General features: G+C 42.9%; 1 protein-coding gene across 4 annotated transcripts in view; it reads left to right on the forward strand.

Moving 5' to 3' along the window:
- Positions 1 to 997: 997 nt before the first annotated feature.
- The window catches only part of KALRN (kalirin RhoGEF kinase), a gene marked incomplete at its 5' end in the record, with an annotated part of 580305 nt that continues 566077 nt past the window's right edge, over positions 998 to 15225 (forward strand). For all 4 annotated transcript variants that reach the window (XM_083356478.1, XM_083356477.1, XM_083356479.1 and 1 more), the window contains one exon: positions 998 to 1070. In XM_083356478.1, the coding sequence (XP_083212604.1) occupies positions 998 to 1070 (73 nt within the window). The remainder of the gene's footprint in view (positions 1071 to 15225) is intronic.

The following is a 15225-nucleotide window of genomic DNA, read 5'->3' on the forward strand; positions in this document are numbered from 1 at the left end:
AAGCGAGGCCGTTTCGACGGGGAAGATGGCCACAACGGTCCAAAGGTCTGAAAGAGGAAGCCCCCCCCTCAATCTCCCCCAGTAAAGGCGGCGACAACCCCACATACACACACACACACACACACACACACACACACACTTTGCCCTTCCCGCGCTTCTTTCCCCGCTCCTCTCAGGAAGTCCTGCCGAAGCCGCTCGCAACAACGAGCCTCCTTCTTCAAAGGAAGCGGCAGCGGGCTCGGCGTCTGCTGGGGGACATCCTTCGGCCATAAGCCGGCGGCGTCGGGGCTCTCCGCCAACATTTGAGCTGTCACCTCTCGGCCGCCCATCTCCGGTGGGTTGGGCCGGTAGGCTTCGCCTTTCTGGCGAAGAGGGGGGGGCAGCGGAGGAGAGCGAGGGGGAACCGCCGGCAACGAACTGAGAAGAAGGGTGGGGGCGAGGGCGTCCGGCGAAGCCGGTCTGAACAATAGAGAGGAGGGAAAGGAGCGTGGCGGGGGGGGGGGAGAGGAGAGAGAGAGAGGACGGGCAGAGCCGGAGCGGCGCAGGAGGCGGCTGCCGCTACCGCTGAAGGAGAGAGAGAGAGAGAGAGAGACAGAGAGGCAGAGAGGGTGGCGGTGGGTGTGTACGGTCTGGGCGTGTGCGGGTGTGCGCACGCCTTTGGAGAAAGAGGTGGAGAGGAGGAGCCCCTGCCACCCCAAGCGGGCTGGCGGCGGCCGCTCCCCAGCAGACGCTGTGGCAAAAGGATGGGAAGCGCCGAAGCGGGCTGCTGAAGGCGCCTCCGTCCTTCTTCCCCTCCTTCCTCGGGGCGCGCGCGCTCGCGCTCGGGCGCGTGGCTCTTCGCTCTCTCTCTCTCTCTCCCCCCTCCCTCTCCCTCTCTCTTTCCCTCTCTGCCTCCGCTCACTGGATATTAACCCAGCCGCCGGGATCGCTGCTGCCGCCGCCGCCGCCGCCGCCGCCGCCGTTCCTGCTGGCGAGCCCCTTCTCCCCGAGCCCAGCCATGAACCCCGCCGAAGGGGCAGCGGAGGAAGGAGCGGTCCCCGACTCGGAGGTGGACGCCTTTTTCCGAACAGGTAACGCGCGCGGAGCGGGACGGCGCGGCCAGGCAAAGGGGGCCGGGGAAGGGCTGGCAGACGGAGGCTGGCCAGCGCCCGAGCGAGACCCGGAGGCGAGGTGGGCGGTGTGAGGTGTAACCTTCTCCCGCCGGGGATGGTCTGCGGAGCGGCGCGCCTGAGCTTCGGTTCCCTTTGTTTTAACGGAGGGTTTCCTAATTGGGGAGTCCTTCTTCTGGACTCACGCCTCCTCGCCGAGCCTCCGTCTCGTCTCCCGCCCTGTATTGTTTTCCTTGGTCGTTACGGGCAAACACACACACACACACACACACACACACACACACAAGAAGAAGAGAAACCCCAACCCCGCAACTTGGTGTTTTCTCCCCTCTGTTGTGGCGCTAGGGCAGAACGTCTCCCTGCCAAACGGGGCTTTTTTGTGTGTGTGCTGAGCTTTGGTGTGTTTCTACCGCGGCAGGATGGGTGTGTGTGGGTGTGGGTGTGTTGGGTGGGGGGGGGGAGAGAACAAACTGTTGGCTGTCGGTCAGTTGTCCAAGGCAAGGCGAGGCGAGGCGAAGCGGACGGATGCTGCGCTCGCTTGAATTTCTTACGTGTTGTGGTTGCGTTTAGGGGGGGGCGTGTTTGCCTCTCTTGTGTTTTCCTGGGCTTCGTGGCTGTCGGAAGGCTATTAGTTCTGTTCGTTTATTTATTTTGTTAAAAAGAGGATTTTGCTTTTCACTCGGGGTTTAAAAAAGAGGATTTTGCTTTTCACTCGGGGCGGGCGATCTTCGATCGCTTTGGCAGAACCAAGCGAAGGAAGGCTTGGGTGCTTCCAGCCTCACGGATTCCGCACTACCGTAGCGTTCTCCTTGTTCGAAACATTATAGTGCAGCCCGCCTCACCTCCTGACTTTTAGGCATAGAAGCCGAGTGAGGGATGAAACGATGTTGTAGTGTATATAGTGTCTTGCCTTTCTGGCCAAGGCAGTCAGTCCTACGCTGGCTTTCTGAACGCATCTTCTAAGCTGATGATGTATAAGATCAGGTCTGGTGATGGAGCCAGAGGCTTAGATATTAGCCATCTTTGAGCTGCTACTACATATGGCATGATGTTACCTTAGGGGGGGGCGGTTTGTAAGAGGAATAAGAATTGTGGGCGGGGATGAAGATCTCCAGTAACTACAATTTACTAGTGTGTAACAGAAATGGCTTTAATTCTATGCTGTCAGGCCTCAGTAATTAACATAATTGTAAATACACTTGTGCCTCTTCCCCTCCTCCCCCCAATACCTTACTGCTCTGTAGGTGATGATGATATTGATGTTTTCAAATACAGGTAGTCGTCTGCTTACAACCATTCATTTAATAACTGTTCAAAGTTACAGTGATGCTGAAAAAAAAGAGAGACTTATGAGGATCCCCTGCACTTGCACCATGCCAAGGGTTATGTGACCAAAATTTGGGCGTTTAGCAACTGGCATGTATTTACAGTGATTGCAAAGTCCCAAGGTCATGTGCAGCTTTCCTGTGGTGCCTCCAACAAGCAAGGTCAATGGAGGAAGCTGAATTTGCTTAACGACCACAGGATTTCACTTAACGATCACTAATGACCCGCTTAATGACTGTGGCAAAAAAAAATCATTGAATCAGGCGACTCATTTAAGAACCACATCATGTATGATAGAAATTCTGGTCCCAATTGTGGTTGTAAGTTGAGGACTGCCTGTAATTTCTGTGTTTTCAGTTTTGACTTAAGGGGTTCTCAAACACTGGTCTGTGGACCAGCACCGGTCCATGGCATGCCAGAAACACGTCCATGCAAACAAGTGAAGCCGCATCCAAGGTATGCAGGCAACACACATAACCACGCCCCCTCCAGTCCTTGGAAAAACCTCTTTCTGTGGAACTGGTCTCTGGTGACCAAAAGGTTGGGGGGCCGCTGACTTAGGTTAGCTCACCAGAGTTCAGGTAAAAGTCTGTGGGATTTTAACAATTTATGAATGTTTCCTTGAAAGGCAAGGCTTTTCTTGCTGTGAACTTTACACTCAGGCCTTTGAGAAGGTCAACATAAAGGGTATGACAGGGGAACCGGTGTTTGCTTCTTGATTCTGACACCCACAATAGAAGTGTGAATGCAAGTAGCTTCATTTCTCTAAAAGGGCACAGGAGAAGGAAGGCTTGTGAACTATGCCTGTAAATGCAAGCGGGAGCTTGTTTTCCAATGATGTTCTTAGTCTAACAGAAGTGTAAGAAATGTTCTTCCTTCAGTGTCTTCCTGACCCAGTAACAGAAAGTGGGGAAGTATTCCAGGCAGTTGTCATTAAGGAGTGCAAAGTATTCATTACTTTCTTTAGAGGGAGGCTTGACCTTTCTACATGGGGGTTGTTTTTTTTGCTCCTATGGTGACAGTCTGCTTTGCTTTTCCAGCTGCTTTGCTTTTCATCTTAAATTCAACCCCGATCATCTGTCCCATCCAAGGTTCCTGCAGTCACACCAGACCTTCACATTATCCCCACAGCTTTTCAAGCAATTTATTCATGTTGGTCCAGTGTTGGACTTCCCGCCTTACTCCCCTGCCATCCATAGAAGGTTACAGCCCACTTATGGGAATAAGCTTTGATCTCAGAGGATAAGTATAATAAGACATGACTGTACTTGTATCTCATGAACTTCTTCTTGGAACTGAATGATATTTTCATATTGAAACTTTAACCTGGAAACTAGCAAACCAAGTGCAGATTTTTCACAGATTTCTGACGTACAAATGGGCTATGTATGGTATAAAGTGGGTCCCCAACCCTTGGTCTGTGGACCAGTTCCAGGCCACGGCATGCCAGCAACCCGTCTGCACAAACAAGCAAAGCCCCATTCACAGGATGCAGGCAGCACAAAAACCACGTACCTTCTGGTCTGCAGAAAAATTACTCTCCATGGAACCGGTCCCTGGTGCCCAAAAGGTTGGGGACCTCTGGTATAAGGGATACTTCTAAATTTGTACAAATCTTACCAAACTCAATATCTTTAATTCTTTTGCTGTTTGTTTACTTAGAAAGGTAATTTCTGAATTCTTTTTTGAAGCAATAGTCTGATGAGACATTTCTGGCCAATTAGAAATTCTGTACTGAAATAATCTTGTTTATAATTCAGATTAGGAGATTTGTGGATTTAGTATGTGTGTATATGTGTGGTTTTGTCATTCAGATTCATTCAAAGAAATATTTGGCGTGCTGAGTGGCTGTTCGTGCCGGCATCCCGGGAAATTCCAATTATCCCATCTCTGGCCATGGGGGGTGAGCTATTACCCCCCGTAGATAGGGCGCGCAACTTGGGGGTCCTTCTAGATTCACAGCTCTCTTTGGAAGAGCATATTGGAGCTGTGACTAGGGGGGCCTTTGCCCAGGTTCGCCTGGTGCGCCAGTTGCGACCCTATCTAGACCGGGATGCCTTGCGTACAGTCACTCATGCGCTCGTGACTTCTCGTCTAGACTACTGTAATGCTCTCTACATGGGGCTGCCCTTGAAGTCCACTCGGAGACTTTAACTGGTGCAGAATGCAGCCGCGCGAGTTGTCCTGGGGGTTTCCCGATACTCCCATGTTACACCTTTGCTCCGCGAGCTGCATTGGCTGCCTGTTGCTCTCCGAGTGCGGTTCAAAGTGTTAGTGATGACTTACAAAGCCCTACATGGCATGGGTCCGGATTACCTACGGCAACACCTGCGGCCGGCGTCAACTTCCCTCCGTCCAGTGCGCTCCCACAGAGAGGGCCTCCTCAGGGTGCCTCCGATCAAAGAATGTCGATTGGTGGCCCCCAGGGGGAGAGAGTTCTCTGTGGGCGCGCCAGACCTGTGGAACCGCTTGCCGGTCGATCTCCGGATGGCCCCCGACCTTCGCTCCTTCTGGCACGATCTCAAAACCTTCTTTTTTGAACAAGCTGGCCTGGTCTGATGGGATGGGGTTGGGTTTTATAAATTGGTTTTAACTCTTAAGATGTATTAATTTATTACAGGCATTGTTGTTTAATTACTTTTTAATTTTTGTATCTTGTTTTTTATTATGTATTGCCCTGTTCACCGCCCTGAGTCCTTCGGGAGAAGGGCGGTATACAAATTAAATTATTAAATTAAATTATTAAATTAAATAGTGACTGTATTCCATGCAGGAATTTATTATTAAGTCATAAACACAAAAAATATTCATTTGAAGTCATCAGATAAGGTAGAATTTTAAATTAAGGAGAACAGTAGACAGTGAGAAAGATCCAGTCTTCAGACTTGGGTTTAAAATTGACAAAGTCACATTAACTATTATTGGAAAAGTCATTTTCCTAGAGAAATTCTCTTTCAGTTTGTACAACTTTTCTACATTGTATATGTAGATGTTCAACATACTTAGATTTGTTATTGTCAGTACTGAGAGATGCTAGGAAAGGGGATGAAGTAGAAGAGAACAGAGCAGTGAGTAGCTTCTTCAAAGAACATAGTGAAGAAAACTTTATAAACAGCTAAAAGCCCTCGTTAAATGAAAGAATAATAACTAACAGGAATGTTCACTGTTACTAGGAGGAATGCTATTTAAATAAATAAATGATACATTAAAAGAAAGAACTGGGGGCCTTCATGCTATAATATCAGATTTTGATTCTGAGGTCTTCTCAGAACATTTTTTTAGCTACAGATAAGTGCACAACATTGCATTAATAAGTCATAAGATGGTTTCTTATTTGGCTTAGTTTGCTATGTGAATATACCCTTTATGGCCTATTCTATACAAACCAGACCCCAATGTCTTCTTTGATAAATAGTGGTTTTAAATCCCTAGTTCAGTGTCATGTGTGAAGTCAGCCATAACTTACCAACTACACTGAAGCATCTAATGTATCTGACAGTGGTTTGAATCCTGGAGGTGTGGATTGCTCTTAAAGATATTGATGGATTTTCTCTCCTTGAATGGGGCCAGACCTAAAAAGTCCAAGAAATTACAACCATCACTTTTGCTTCTCCAAGATCCAGTAATTCTTCTAAAAGAAGAAAGACAAGTTTCAAAAGTCCAGCAGAATACTTTTTCCTGCAGGGAATTTGGGATTTGTAGCCTCGGTCTCACTCATACAAAATAATCACTCTTGGAGTACCTTCCACAACATCCAGTAAGATTTGACAGAGAAGGCATGTCCTATGTCCATCTTTAAAATAATATTATCTGATGGGACCTAGTCCATATCCTTTTGACTTTTCCCCCAGCCATTAGGTTAGAATGTTTGAACTGCAATGGAAATTTTATAAATATGCTTTGTGTGCTTTATTATCCCCCTTTTTTGCTTGTACTATCCTGTACATCATCCACAATTGCTATATGGCTGGCTTAGAAATCAGGTTTTTAAATAAATAAGTACTTCACATACATTTACTGGAGCATTTTCTTGCTCCAAGGTAGGTTATTGGAGCCAGGAAAAAGGAGGTGGCCATAGCTTTCAGCATGAAGGGGAGCTTGATTCTGATTGCCCGAATTGCAGAAATTGTAAGAGGAGAGCTATGTAAAAAAAAAAAAGTCCCTATCAGATGCAAAGAATACCTAGAATGCAGAGACTGTACCCCATAGAGATAGAGTGTCTAGATACTCTTATGAATCTAAAAGTGTATGCTTTTAAAAATATTTGTTGTTTGGCAGAAGGTGCTACCAAAGTCCTCCTGATTACTTGTAGAATAGTTGTTTACCTTACTTTGGTCCTACTCCGTTTATTAATATCGTAATATGTTCCTTTTGTATGTGTATATCTTTGAGTCAGTGCCTGGTGCCTGCCTGAAGTAGTCCCTGCATTTTTCTTAGAAGACTTTCAGATGTGCTTTGCCCTTACCTTTTTCCTAGGGCTGAGATAAAGTGACTGGCCCATGTCACTCAACTGGCTTTGTGCCTAAAAAGGGCAGAGCTCATGGCCTTCTGGTTTCTATCTGGAACCTTAACCACCACACCAAACTTGCCCTCAATGTGTAATAAGTCCAGCAAGCAAGTGTATTCACTGGTATGTTCACCAGTTAGTATTTATGGTTCATGTGATCCTGTCTTTAACAGAGGTCACCATTCTTCAAAGAATATCTGGAACCAAACTGAAGGAGCAGCTGTGAGTGTTCTATAATTTGTCAGGTCCTCAGGTGACATATACATGACAACTTGATGAGGTATTATCTTGCCTATGTCAGTTTCCGACTCTGACAGAACTATGGAGTCCCTTTTCCTGCTCCTTGAACCTTTTAACGAGTGATAGCAACTAATGATTCTGGGGCACTTTGCATGCAGAGCATGTTTTCTCTCACTGAATCGGTTCTACTGGATGTCAAGCAGAGCCCTTTTCCCATCATCTTCCTTTTTTTTATTGAAAAGTTTTACAGTACATTTTATCTTTAACAATCCCCCCTCCCTCCACCCCTACCTAACCCTCCCTATCCCTCCCCCCCATTCCCCCCTCCCCCCCCCCCCCGACTTCCCAGAGCTAAGTACAAGGTATAAAAACAAAGAACAATCATAAACATCCATATGCTAACAACAATAAACTATTAATTCTATCGCACTCTAGCTCATATGAAATGACTACAAGCAATACTAATATTACATATAAAAAGGAAAAAAGAAAAAGAAAAGAAGACTTATTCAAATGTTAAATGAAACTTTTTAGTCCCATATTTGTTCTGGATATAATCAATCCACTTTTTCCACTCCATAATATAACGTTCTTGCGAATGATCTTTCAAGTAAGCCGAAATCTTTGCCATTTCCGCCAGGTCAGAAACTTTTAGTGTCCATTCTTCTATAGTCGGCAGTTCCTCCTTTTTCCAATATTGACCTATTAAGAGTCTTGCTGCTGTGATTAAGTTCAACATCAACTTAATGTCCACAACAGTAGCATCTGTAATTATGCCCAATAAAAACAATTGCGGACAAAACTTTATCCTTTGCTTAAAGATCTTCTGCATATTCCACCAAATTTTTATCCAAAAAGCCTTAACCTTTTTGCAGGTCCACCATATATGAAAATACGTTGCATCTTCGCCACCACACCTCCAACATTTAGGTTGATAATTCGGATACATACTTGCAAGATTTATAGGATCTAAATGCCATCTATAAAACATTTTATAAAAGTTCTCTCTTAGGTTTTGGGCTTGCGTAAATTTTACGTTCCTCACCCAGATCTTTTCCCACGTGTCCATTGTAATAACTTCTTGGATATTCTGGGCCCATTTTATCATACAGTCTTTAACAAGTTCTGTTTCTGAGTCAATATCTATCAATGCAAGATAAATCCGTTTGATATGTGCTGGACCCTGATTTCTAATTTGCTTTATCAAATTTTCATTGAGAAACCAATTTTCTGATCTTCTTTCCACCTGGCACGTAACTGAGTATATTGAAACCAAGTTTGAACGATCTTCTCATCTCGCAAGAGATTGTATGGCTTCAAACACCAGACGTTCCTTTCCAAGCTTAAGATCTCCTTATACGTAGTCACGTCATGTTTGAAGCCAACATTTATGTTTTCTATTGCATGTTTCGGGATTGCCCACAACGGCATCTTGTAGTCTAACTTATGTCTATACTTCTTTCAAACTCTCAACAATGCCTGTCTTAAAATATGCACTTTAAACACATTATCTACCTTCTTATCATACAACAAATATGCATGCCAGCCAAATAACAAGTCGTGGCCCTCAAGATTTAATAATCTCCCTTGTGTCAAATTAATCCAGTCACTTATTCCTGACAACGCAGCAGCTTCATAATATAATTTAAGATTAGGCATTTTAAGACCACCTCTTTCACGAGTATCCTGCATAATCTTAAGTTTAACTTGTGGCCTTTTCCCTGCCCACACAAATTTATTGATACCCCGTTGCCATTCTTCCAAATTAGAGTCTTTTTAAAGGACCGGTATCATTTGGAATAAAAATAAAAATTTAGGCAGGACATTCATTTTCACTGCTGCAATTCTTCCCAGCAAAGACAATTGCAGTTTTTCCCAGCTCTCCAATTCTTTTTGAATTTTTCCCCATAACTTTTCATAATTATTTTTATATAACTTTGCATTGGAGGGTGACAAATACACCCCCAAATATTTAACCCTTTTAACAATCTCAAATCCAGTTAATCCTTCTAAAAGGGCCTTTTGCGATGCTGTCATATTTTTGGCTAAAATTTTTGTTTTTTGTACATTAACCTTAAATCCAGAAACCTTCCCATATTGCATTATTATCTCCATCAGGTCCACAACAGAGTTTTCTGGCTGGGTCACCGTAACAACCAGATCGTCTGCAAACGCCCTCAATCTATAATCCTGATCTCTAATTTGGATACCCTTAATTTTTTCCGAGTTCCGTATTTTTATCAATAATATCTCCAATGTTAAAACAAATAATAAAGGTGATAACGGACACCCTTTTCCCATCATCTTCCATCTGACGCTACTCTGAAATAGACGTATTGCAGGCTTTCTGTATGCAAGGCAGATGCTGTATAAACTCCCTTTCCCTAAAATGCAATGCAGTACCGTGTCATAGGCTCAGTTGGTTATGGGCTATTGAAAACATAAGCATATTTAAGGCAGAGGAGCATTGGTGGAAGAGCAGATGACATTGGTAACACAAACACCCACATGTCTTGGCAGCAGTTGTAAAACAAAAACAAATATATTGCACAAGCAGGCTGCTATTACCTTGAGACTAATATGCTGTCAAATGCCTAGGTAGTTAGGAAAGACCTAACAGCATTGGGTGATAAATTAGCACTGAATGATCATGATATTACAGAGACCATGAAAACCATAGTAGTAATATTTATAATTCATTACAATATGGTACAGTGGGGCTGCCTAGAGTTTATTTTTTAGTGTATACTATAGGCCACCTTTCTCATGCATATGACTCTGGGTGGCTCACAATTAAAACAGAATTAAAACAGTAACAGAATAACAGGGTTGGAAGGCACCTCAGAGGTCTTCTAATCCAACCCCCTGCTCAGGCAGGAAACCCTATACCAGGGGTAGGCAACCTTGGCTCTTTTATGACTGGTGGACTTCAACTCTGAAATCTGGTGCTATAAGTACTTTGCAAGATACTAGAGTGTGTACGAAACACCACTCTTCAGATCTCTAATGGAGAAACTTCTTGTTCCTGGCTTCCTCTAAGTTGCTTTGAGATGCCTCTCCCTTTGTGTGGACTTCTGAAGCATTGTGATGCATGTACACATACACAGAGACAGCAAGGAATAGCTTATAAAGCAGCTGCTCAAATCTGGAAAAAGAGGTGGCTGCTTTAATTGATTTCCTTTGTAAGCCATCTCATACATTGTCAAGAACCTCTTTCATACAGCCAGACCATCTACACAGTAAGTTTTGCTTTGTCTTCCTTGCTTCTGTCACTTGGATTCTATGCTGACTTTATTCTTGTATTTGGTTCCACTGAGTCAGGGCTTGATTCAACTGTGATTTGTTAGTCAAATTGCCTGGTTAATGTATTGTGAAGCCATAAGTCATGCTTTACAAATCAGAATTACTAACCAGAATTGAACTAACCACATTATGGCTTTTTAAGTCTGCATAGGGACGCGGTGGCTCAGTGGGTTAGGACGCTGAGCTTGTTGATCAGAAGATCGGCAGTTTGGCGGGTCGAATCCCGAGTGCCGCGTAACAGAGTGAGCGCCTGTTACTCGTCCCAGCTTCTGCCAACCTAGCAGTTCGAAAGCACGTAAAAATGCAAGTAGAAAAATAGGGACCACTACGGTAGGAAGGTAACAGCATTCCGTGCGCCTTTGGCGTCTAGTCATGCCGGCCACATGACCATGGAGACGTCCTCGGACAAGCGCTGGCTCTTCGGCTTTGAAACGGAGATGAGCACCGGCCCCTAGAGTCGGAAATGACTAGCACGCATGTGCGGGGGAACCTTTACCTTTATAGATATTTTAGAAATAAACTGATTAAATCTGAACAGGTCACTCCCATTTTAAAGCTGTTAATTTTCTAAAAATAATGTTTATTCATTTGAGCTCCTATAGTACTTTTATGTGAGCCTAATATTAATGCCAATATTATTTCCACTGCAATAAGAAAAATTGTAGAAAAATTGGTACTAGTATTTTCATCAGTTTCTTCTTGAAAACAGAACAATATTTTGTCGTAAATTCAATATTTATAACAGAAAATGCCAGAATAACACAATACAAATGCACAAATTCCTAGAAAAAGGAATTATTTTATCAATACAATGATCTCAGATGATTGTTATGTGGCTGTAGGAAGTTTTATGACCAGGCATTATTTTGAATGATAGGATGGAAAACATTCTCTTTTTTATAAAGACAGGATTTGTTCTCTTTGTAATTATTTTCTTCTTTCATTTTTCTTAACTGTGTCAGGTTAATATTTTACTGATATTATTCATATAGGGACAAATGATTGGCAGTTCTATTACTAAATAAGTTGGAAAAGAATGATCGGCAAGAGGTTGAGTTGTATATTTGATCAATGCAGCTTCTTGAAATTATGTCTGTTGAAAAGAATGCCTTGAGGCTGAAGAACTCTGAAACTCTTAATAAGTCATAGATGTTGATTCAATATGCTTGTCTCTGGTGGTGGCTCCTGCACTTCAGGATGTCATGATTTCTATGCTTTCAGACTTTGTAATTGATCAGGTCAGCTTTCATGATATGCAGTAATCAATGAGTCTGAGGTCCAGAAGAGACAGTAATATTTTGGCTATGAATCTCTGTGTCAACTTTAACATTATTGCAGTCTTCTCTGCCTGCATTGCAAATCAGATGCAGATGCACACAGAGTACATTGATAAATAGAGTTGAAAGCTTCAATGATTTGTTTGCTGTCAGATGGGCACTGAGCTCTGTAACAATCTGGCCACATCTCCACTTCCTTGTCTGTTAACGTGTTAGAAAGCAGCCATGGAGGGTGAATGCAGGGGGCTGTGCACCAAATGTTCTTCCCTCTCTACCTGCAAAATTCTGCAAGCATTCTTCAAGTAAAATAATTGTCTTTGGTTATTATGACTGTGAAAGGATCTCAGTGGAAGATTCCTTTGAAAGAATATCTTTTCCCTGGTTGCTTGTGAGACAGACAACACATTTAACAAAAGCAAATAGTGCACTCTGTGTAGATGATTGGGGAGCCTGGAAAAAAAACAGGATTCCTAATTGTGTGGAGGAATTCTCTGCACAAAACAGGCAATCAACACAGGTTGCCTGTTGGTTCCTTCTTCTGTATGTTTTCCCTCTGCAAATGCAAGCCATGCAAGCATTTTTTAAGCTTCTAAATTCAGTTTTATCTTTGCAAATCCAGCATAGGCCTTTCTGAAATTGTTTGTCAGTCCTAAAGGTAGTCCTTTTGACGATGTATCATCTTTCTCAAATTTTGACTGGAGGAAGCAGACAGTTGTTGAAATGGTGAACATAGGGAATCTCCATCACATTTGATCCAGTGTCTCTACAAACAGGCTCCATCTTAAACCTGGGAACAAGACTGGACTTATTATTAGGAAAGAAAAGGTTTGATTGGGGTTTTATACTTGATATTTCTTAGATATATCTGGTCATTCAACTCTGAATATCTGTCTGCTCAGGAATTTAAGAAAACTAAAATGTATAGCATTGCTTTTTTTCTTTTTAAGAGGGCAGCTTTGCCTCATCCATATCCCAACTCACTTTCTTCTCCTTTTGTGTCCACTTACAATCCTGCTTCCTTGTCCTATATTCTCCTAGTTCTTCACTTTCCCATCCTGTGTCCCTTGTGTTCTTTAACTTTTCTCTCTTCTTCCTTCGATCCACCATTCTCCTTTGTCAATGCCCAGCCATCACATGCCTCACTGCCATGGGCCTCAACAATATGGCCACTAGTTTGAGAGCCAATTCTTTATTCTACTGTCCCAATCTAGGATCTTCCCCTTCTTATCTCAGAATCCGGTGCTCTTTCTCCTCCCATCCCCCATCCCAGGATTCATATTAACTTCTCTTCGGTGCTTGTGGTGTCTGTTACAGAAGGGGATGATGGACAATGAATCCTCTTCATTGGGGTTCACTAGAACAATGGGGAATGTGAGAATGGACACATTTTGGTAGCCCCAAAACTAATGAGACTCTTTTCCAAAACTGAAGTTGATTACATTGCATATGCATGGAACTTTCACCCAAAATCAAATGTGATTACTGTCCAGTCATTATTAATTTTTTTTATAACTTATAAATTACAATTTTGGGTCCTTGGCGAGTCTGTTTTGAAGACTACATGTAGCCTTATGTTTTACTTTTGGTTTATGGGGAAAAAACACCCGTTGCAAATACTGCGTTTGCTTACCAACCACAGTGTTTGCTTAATGATTGCAGATTTACTTAGTGACAATGGTGATTCACTTAATGACCATAGCAATTTGCTTAACAACCGCTGCAAAAAAAAAGTAATAAAATTGGGTTAAGGCTGCAATTCCGGCTCAAGTCAGGTTGTAAGTTAAGATCTACCTGTCGTTCATTATTTGAAACATCAGCATGTCAGCTAGGACAGTTTGCTCTCTGTATTCCTTCCCCTGACTAAACTGCATAAAGATAAAGGGGTTTATGGAAGGGATTTTGAAAGCACAACGTGAATAATACAAAGCAGGCCTGAGCACAGAAAAGTGCATGCAGATGCAGTGAAGAAGTAAACTCTGCTGTAGTAACCACTTGTACGCCACAGTCCTATATTAGGCCATTTATGCGCTTCTATTCTCTTTAAATAAATGACCTGCTCTTTTCCCCCTCACAGAATAAAAAAAATCATTATTTAGCCTTTATTAATTTATTTATTAAACATACAGTCTGCCTTTCCTACCTGAACTGAAGATAGCTTATTCATGTAGTTCCCCTCATTTCATTCTCACCACAATGATCCTGTGAGGTAGGCTGATGGAAAGAGTGCGACTGACCCAATATTCTGTGCTACTGTAGAGTGGAGGCTTGAACTTGGCGCTCTCTCTTCAAACCTAATGCAACAGTTTAGCTACTACGTCACTGGCTTTTACAATAATCCCCAAAACACAGCAAAGATAAAAGCATGAAAATCCAAAATGAGCCATCAGTAAGCAAAATTAAATGACAATTGAGTCCAATGCTTTAAAAAAAACGGATAAGAGAAAAAGACCATGTCATCAAAATAATCAAAGAACAGAGACACCAGTCTCCTTCTCATATATTTAACTGGGTCAAGTAAAGCTTGTGTCTTATAGGAACACCCTAACCCAATCCCCGACAAGATTATTTTAAACTCCCAACAGTTCCAGGGCTATATGGGGCTAAGCTAAGTATTTCAGTCAGTCACATTGTTCAAATATATTTGAAATGATTAAGAAAGCTTTAATTCCCTCTTGAACTAATGAACTAATGGGAATTCTGTGATCTTTATTTCATTCATGGGTGGAAGGGAGAGTAGAAAGAAAAGCGTGGATACTATATCACTAAATTACACACACGCACACACATGCACCTCGATCAGGCCGCCTTTCTTTTTGTAGTGGCCAGAGGCCTTGAAAATGGCTGCTATCCTATTAATTGAGATGAGGATAATGTGCTGCTGGCAGAAAGGGATAAATCTTTAGCACGGAGAAAGAACCAATTTTATCACCCATGGTGTGTGAACATAGCTACTGAGAAAAAGGCCTAATCTTTTCAGGCAGAAGTTTCATGTGTTTCTTATCTCCAAAGAATCTGTCTTTGTATCTTGACAGGAACCAGCCAAGCCTCTGAAGGCAATTAGGTCTGCAATAACTTAATTAATCGCAGAATAAATGTTTTGCGCAAACACTATAGCCCAGTTCGTATTATAGTAGAAAAAGGTTAGTTTTATCCCCAATGATTGAGAGGGGTTTTTTTTGGGTGGGGGGGGAGGGTTCATCCCATCAACTATGCAGGAAGGAGTACCATAACCTCATAGTTAGCCCTGGAGTGCTGGAGTGAAGTCTCAGGAGCACTGTGGGAATTTTAAATAGTTTCACAGGAAATAGAATGATACTAGTCAAGGGGTGCTGTGGAAAAAATTACTAGATACTAGTAATGAACCAATACATTCTGGGAACCTCAGGGGCACTTCTGAAGTCCTACCTACTTAGTTGTCCAAGTAAAAGAGAAGGAAATAAAGTGGATAGAAAATCAAGATTGT

This window comes from Vipera ursinii (genome assembly GCF_947247035.1).
Source record: "Vipera ursinii genome assembly, chromosome: 1".
Taxonomy (NCBI): domain Eukaryota; kingdom Metazoa; phylum Chordata; class Lepidosauria; order Squamata; family Viperidae; genus Vipera; species Vipera ursinii.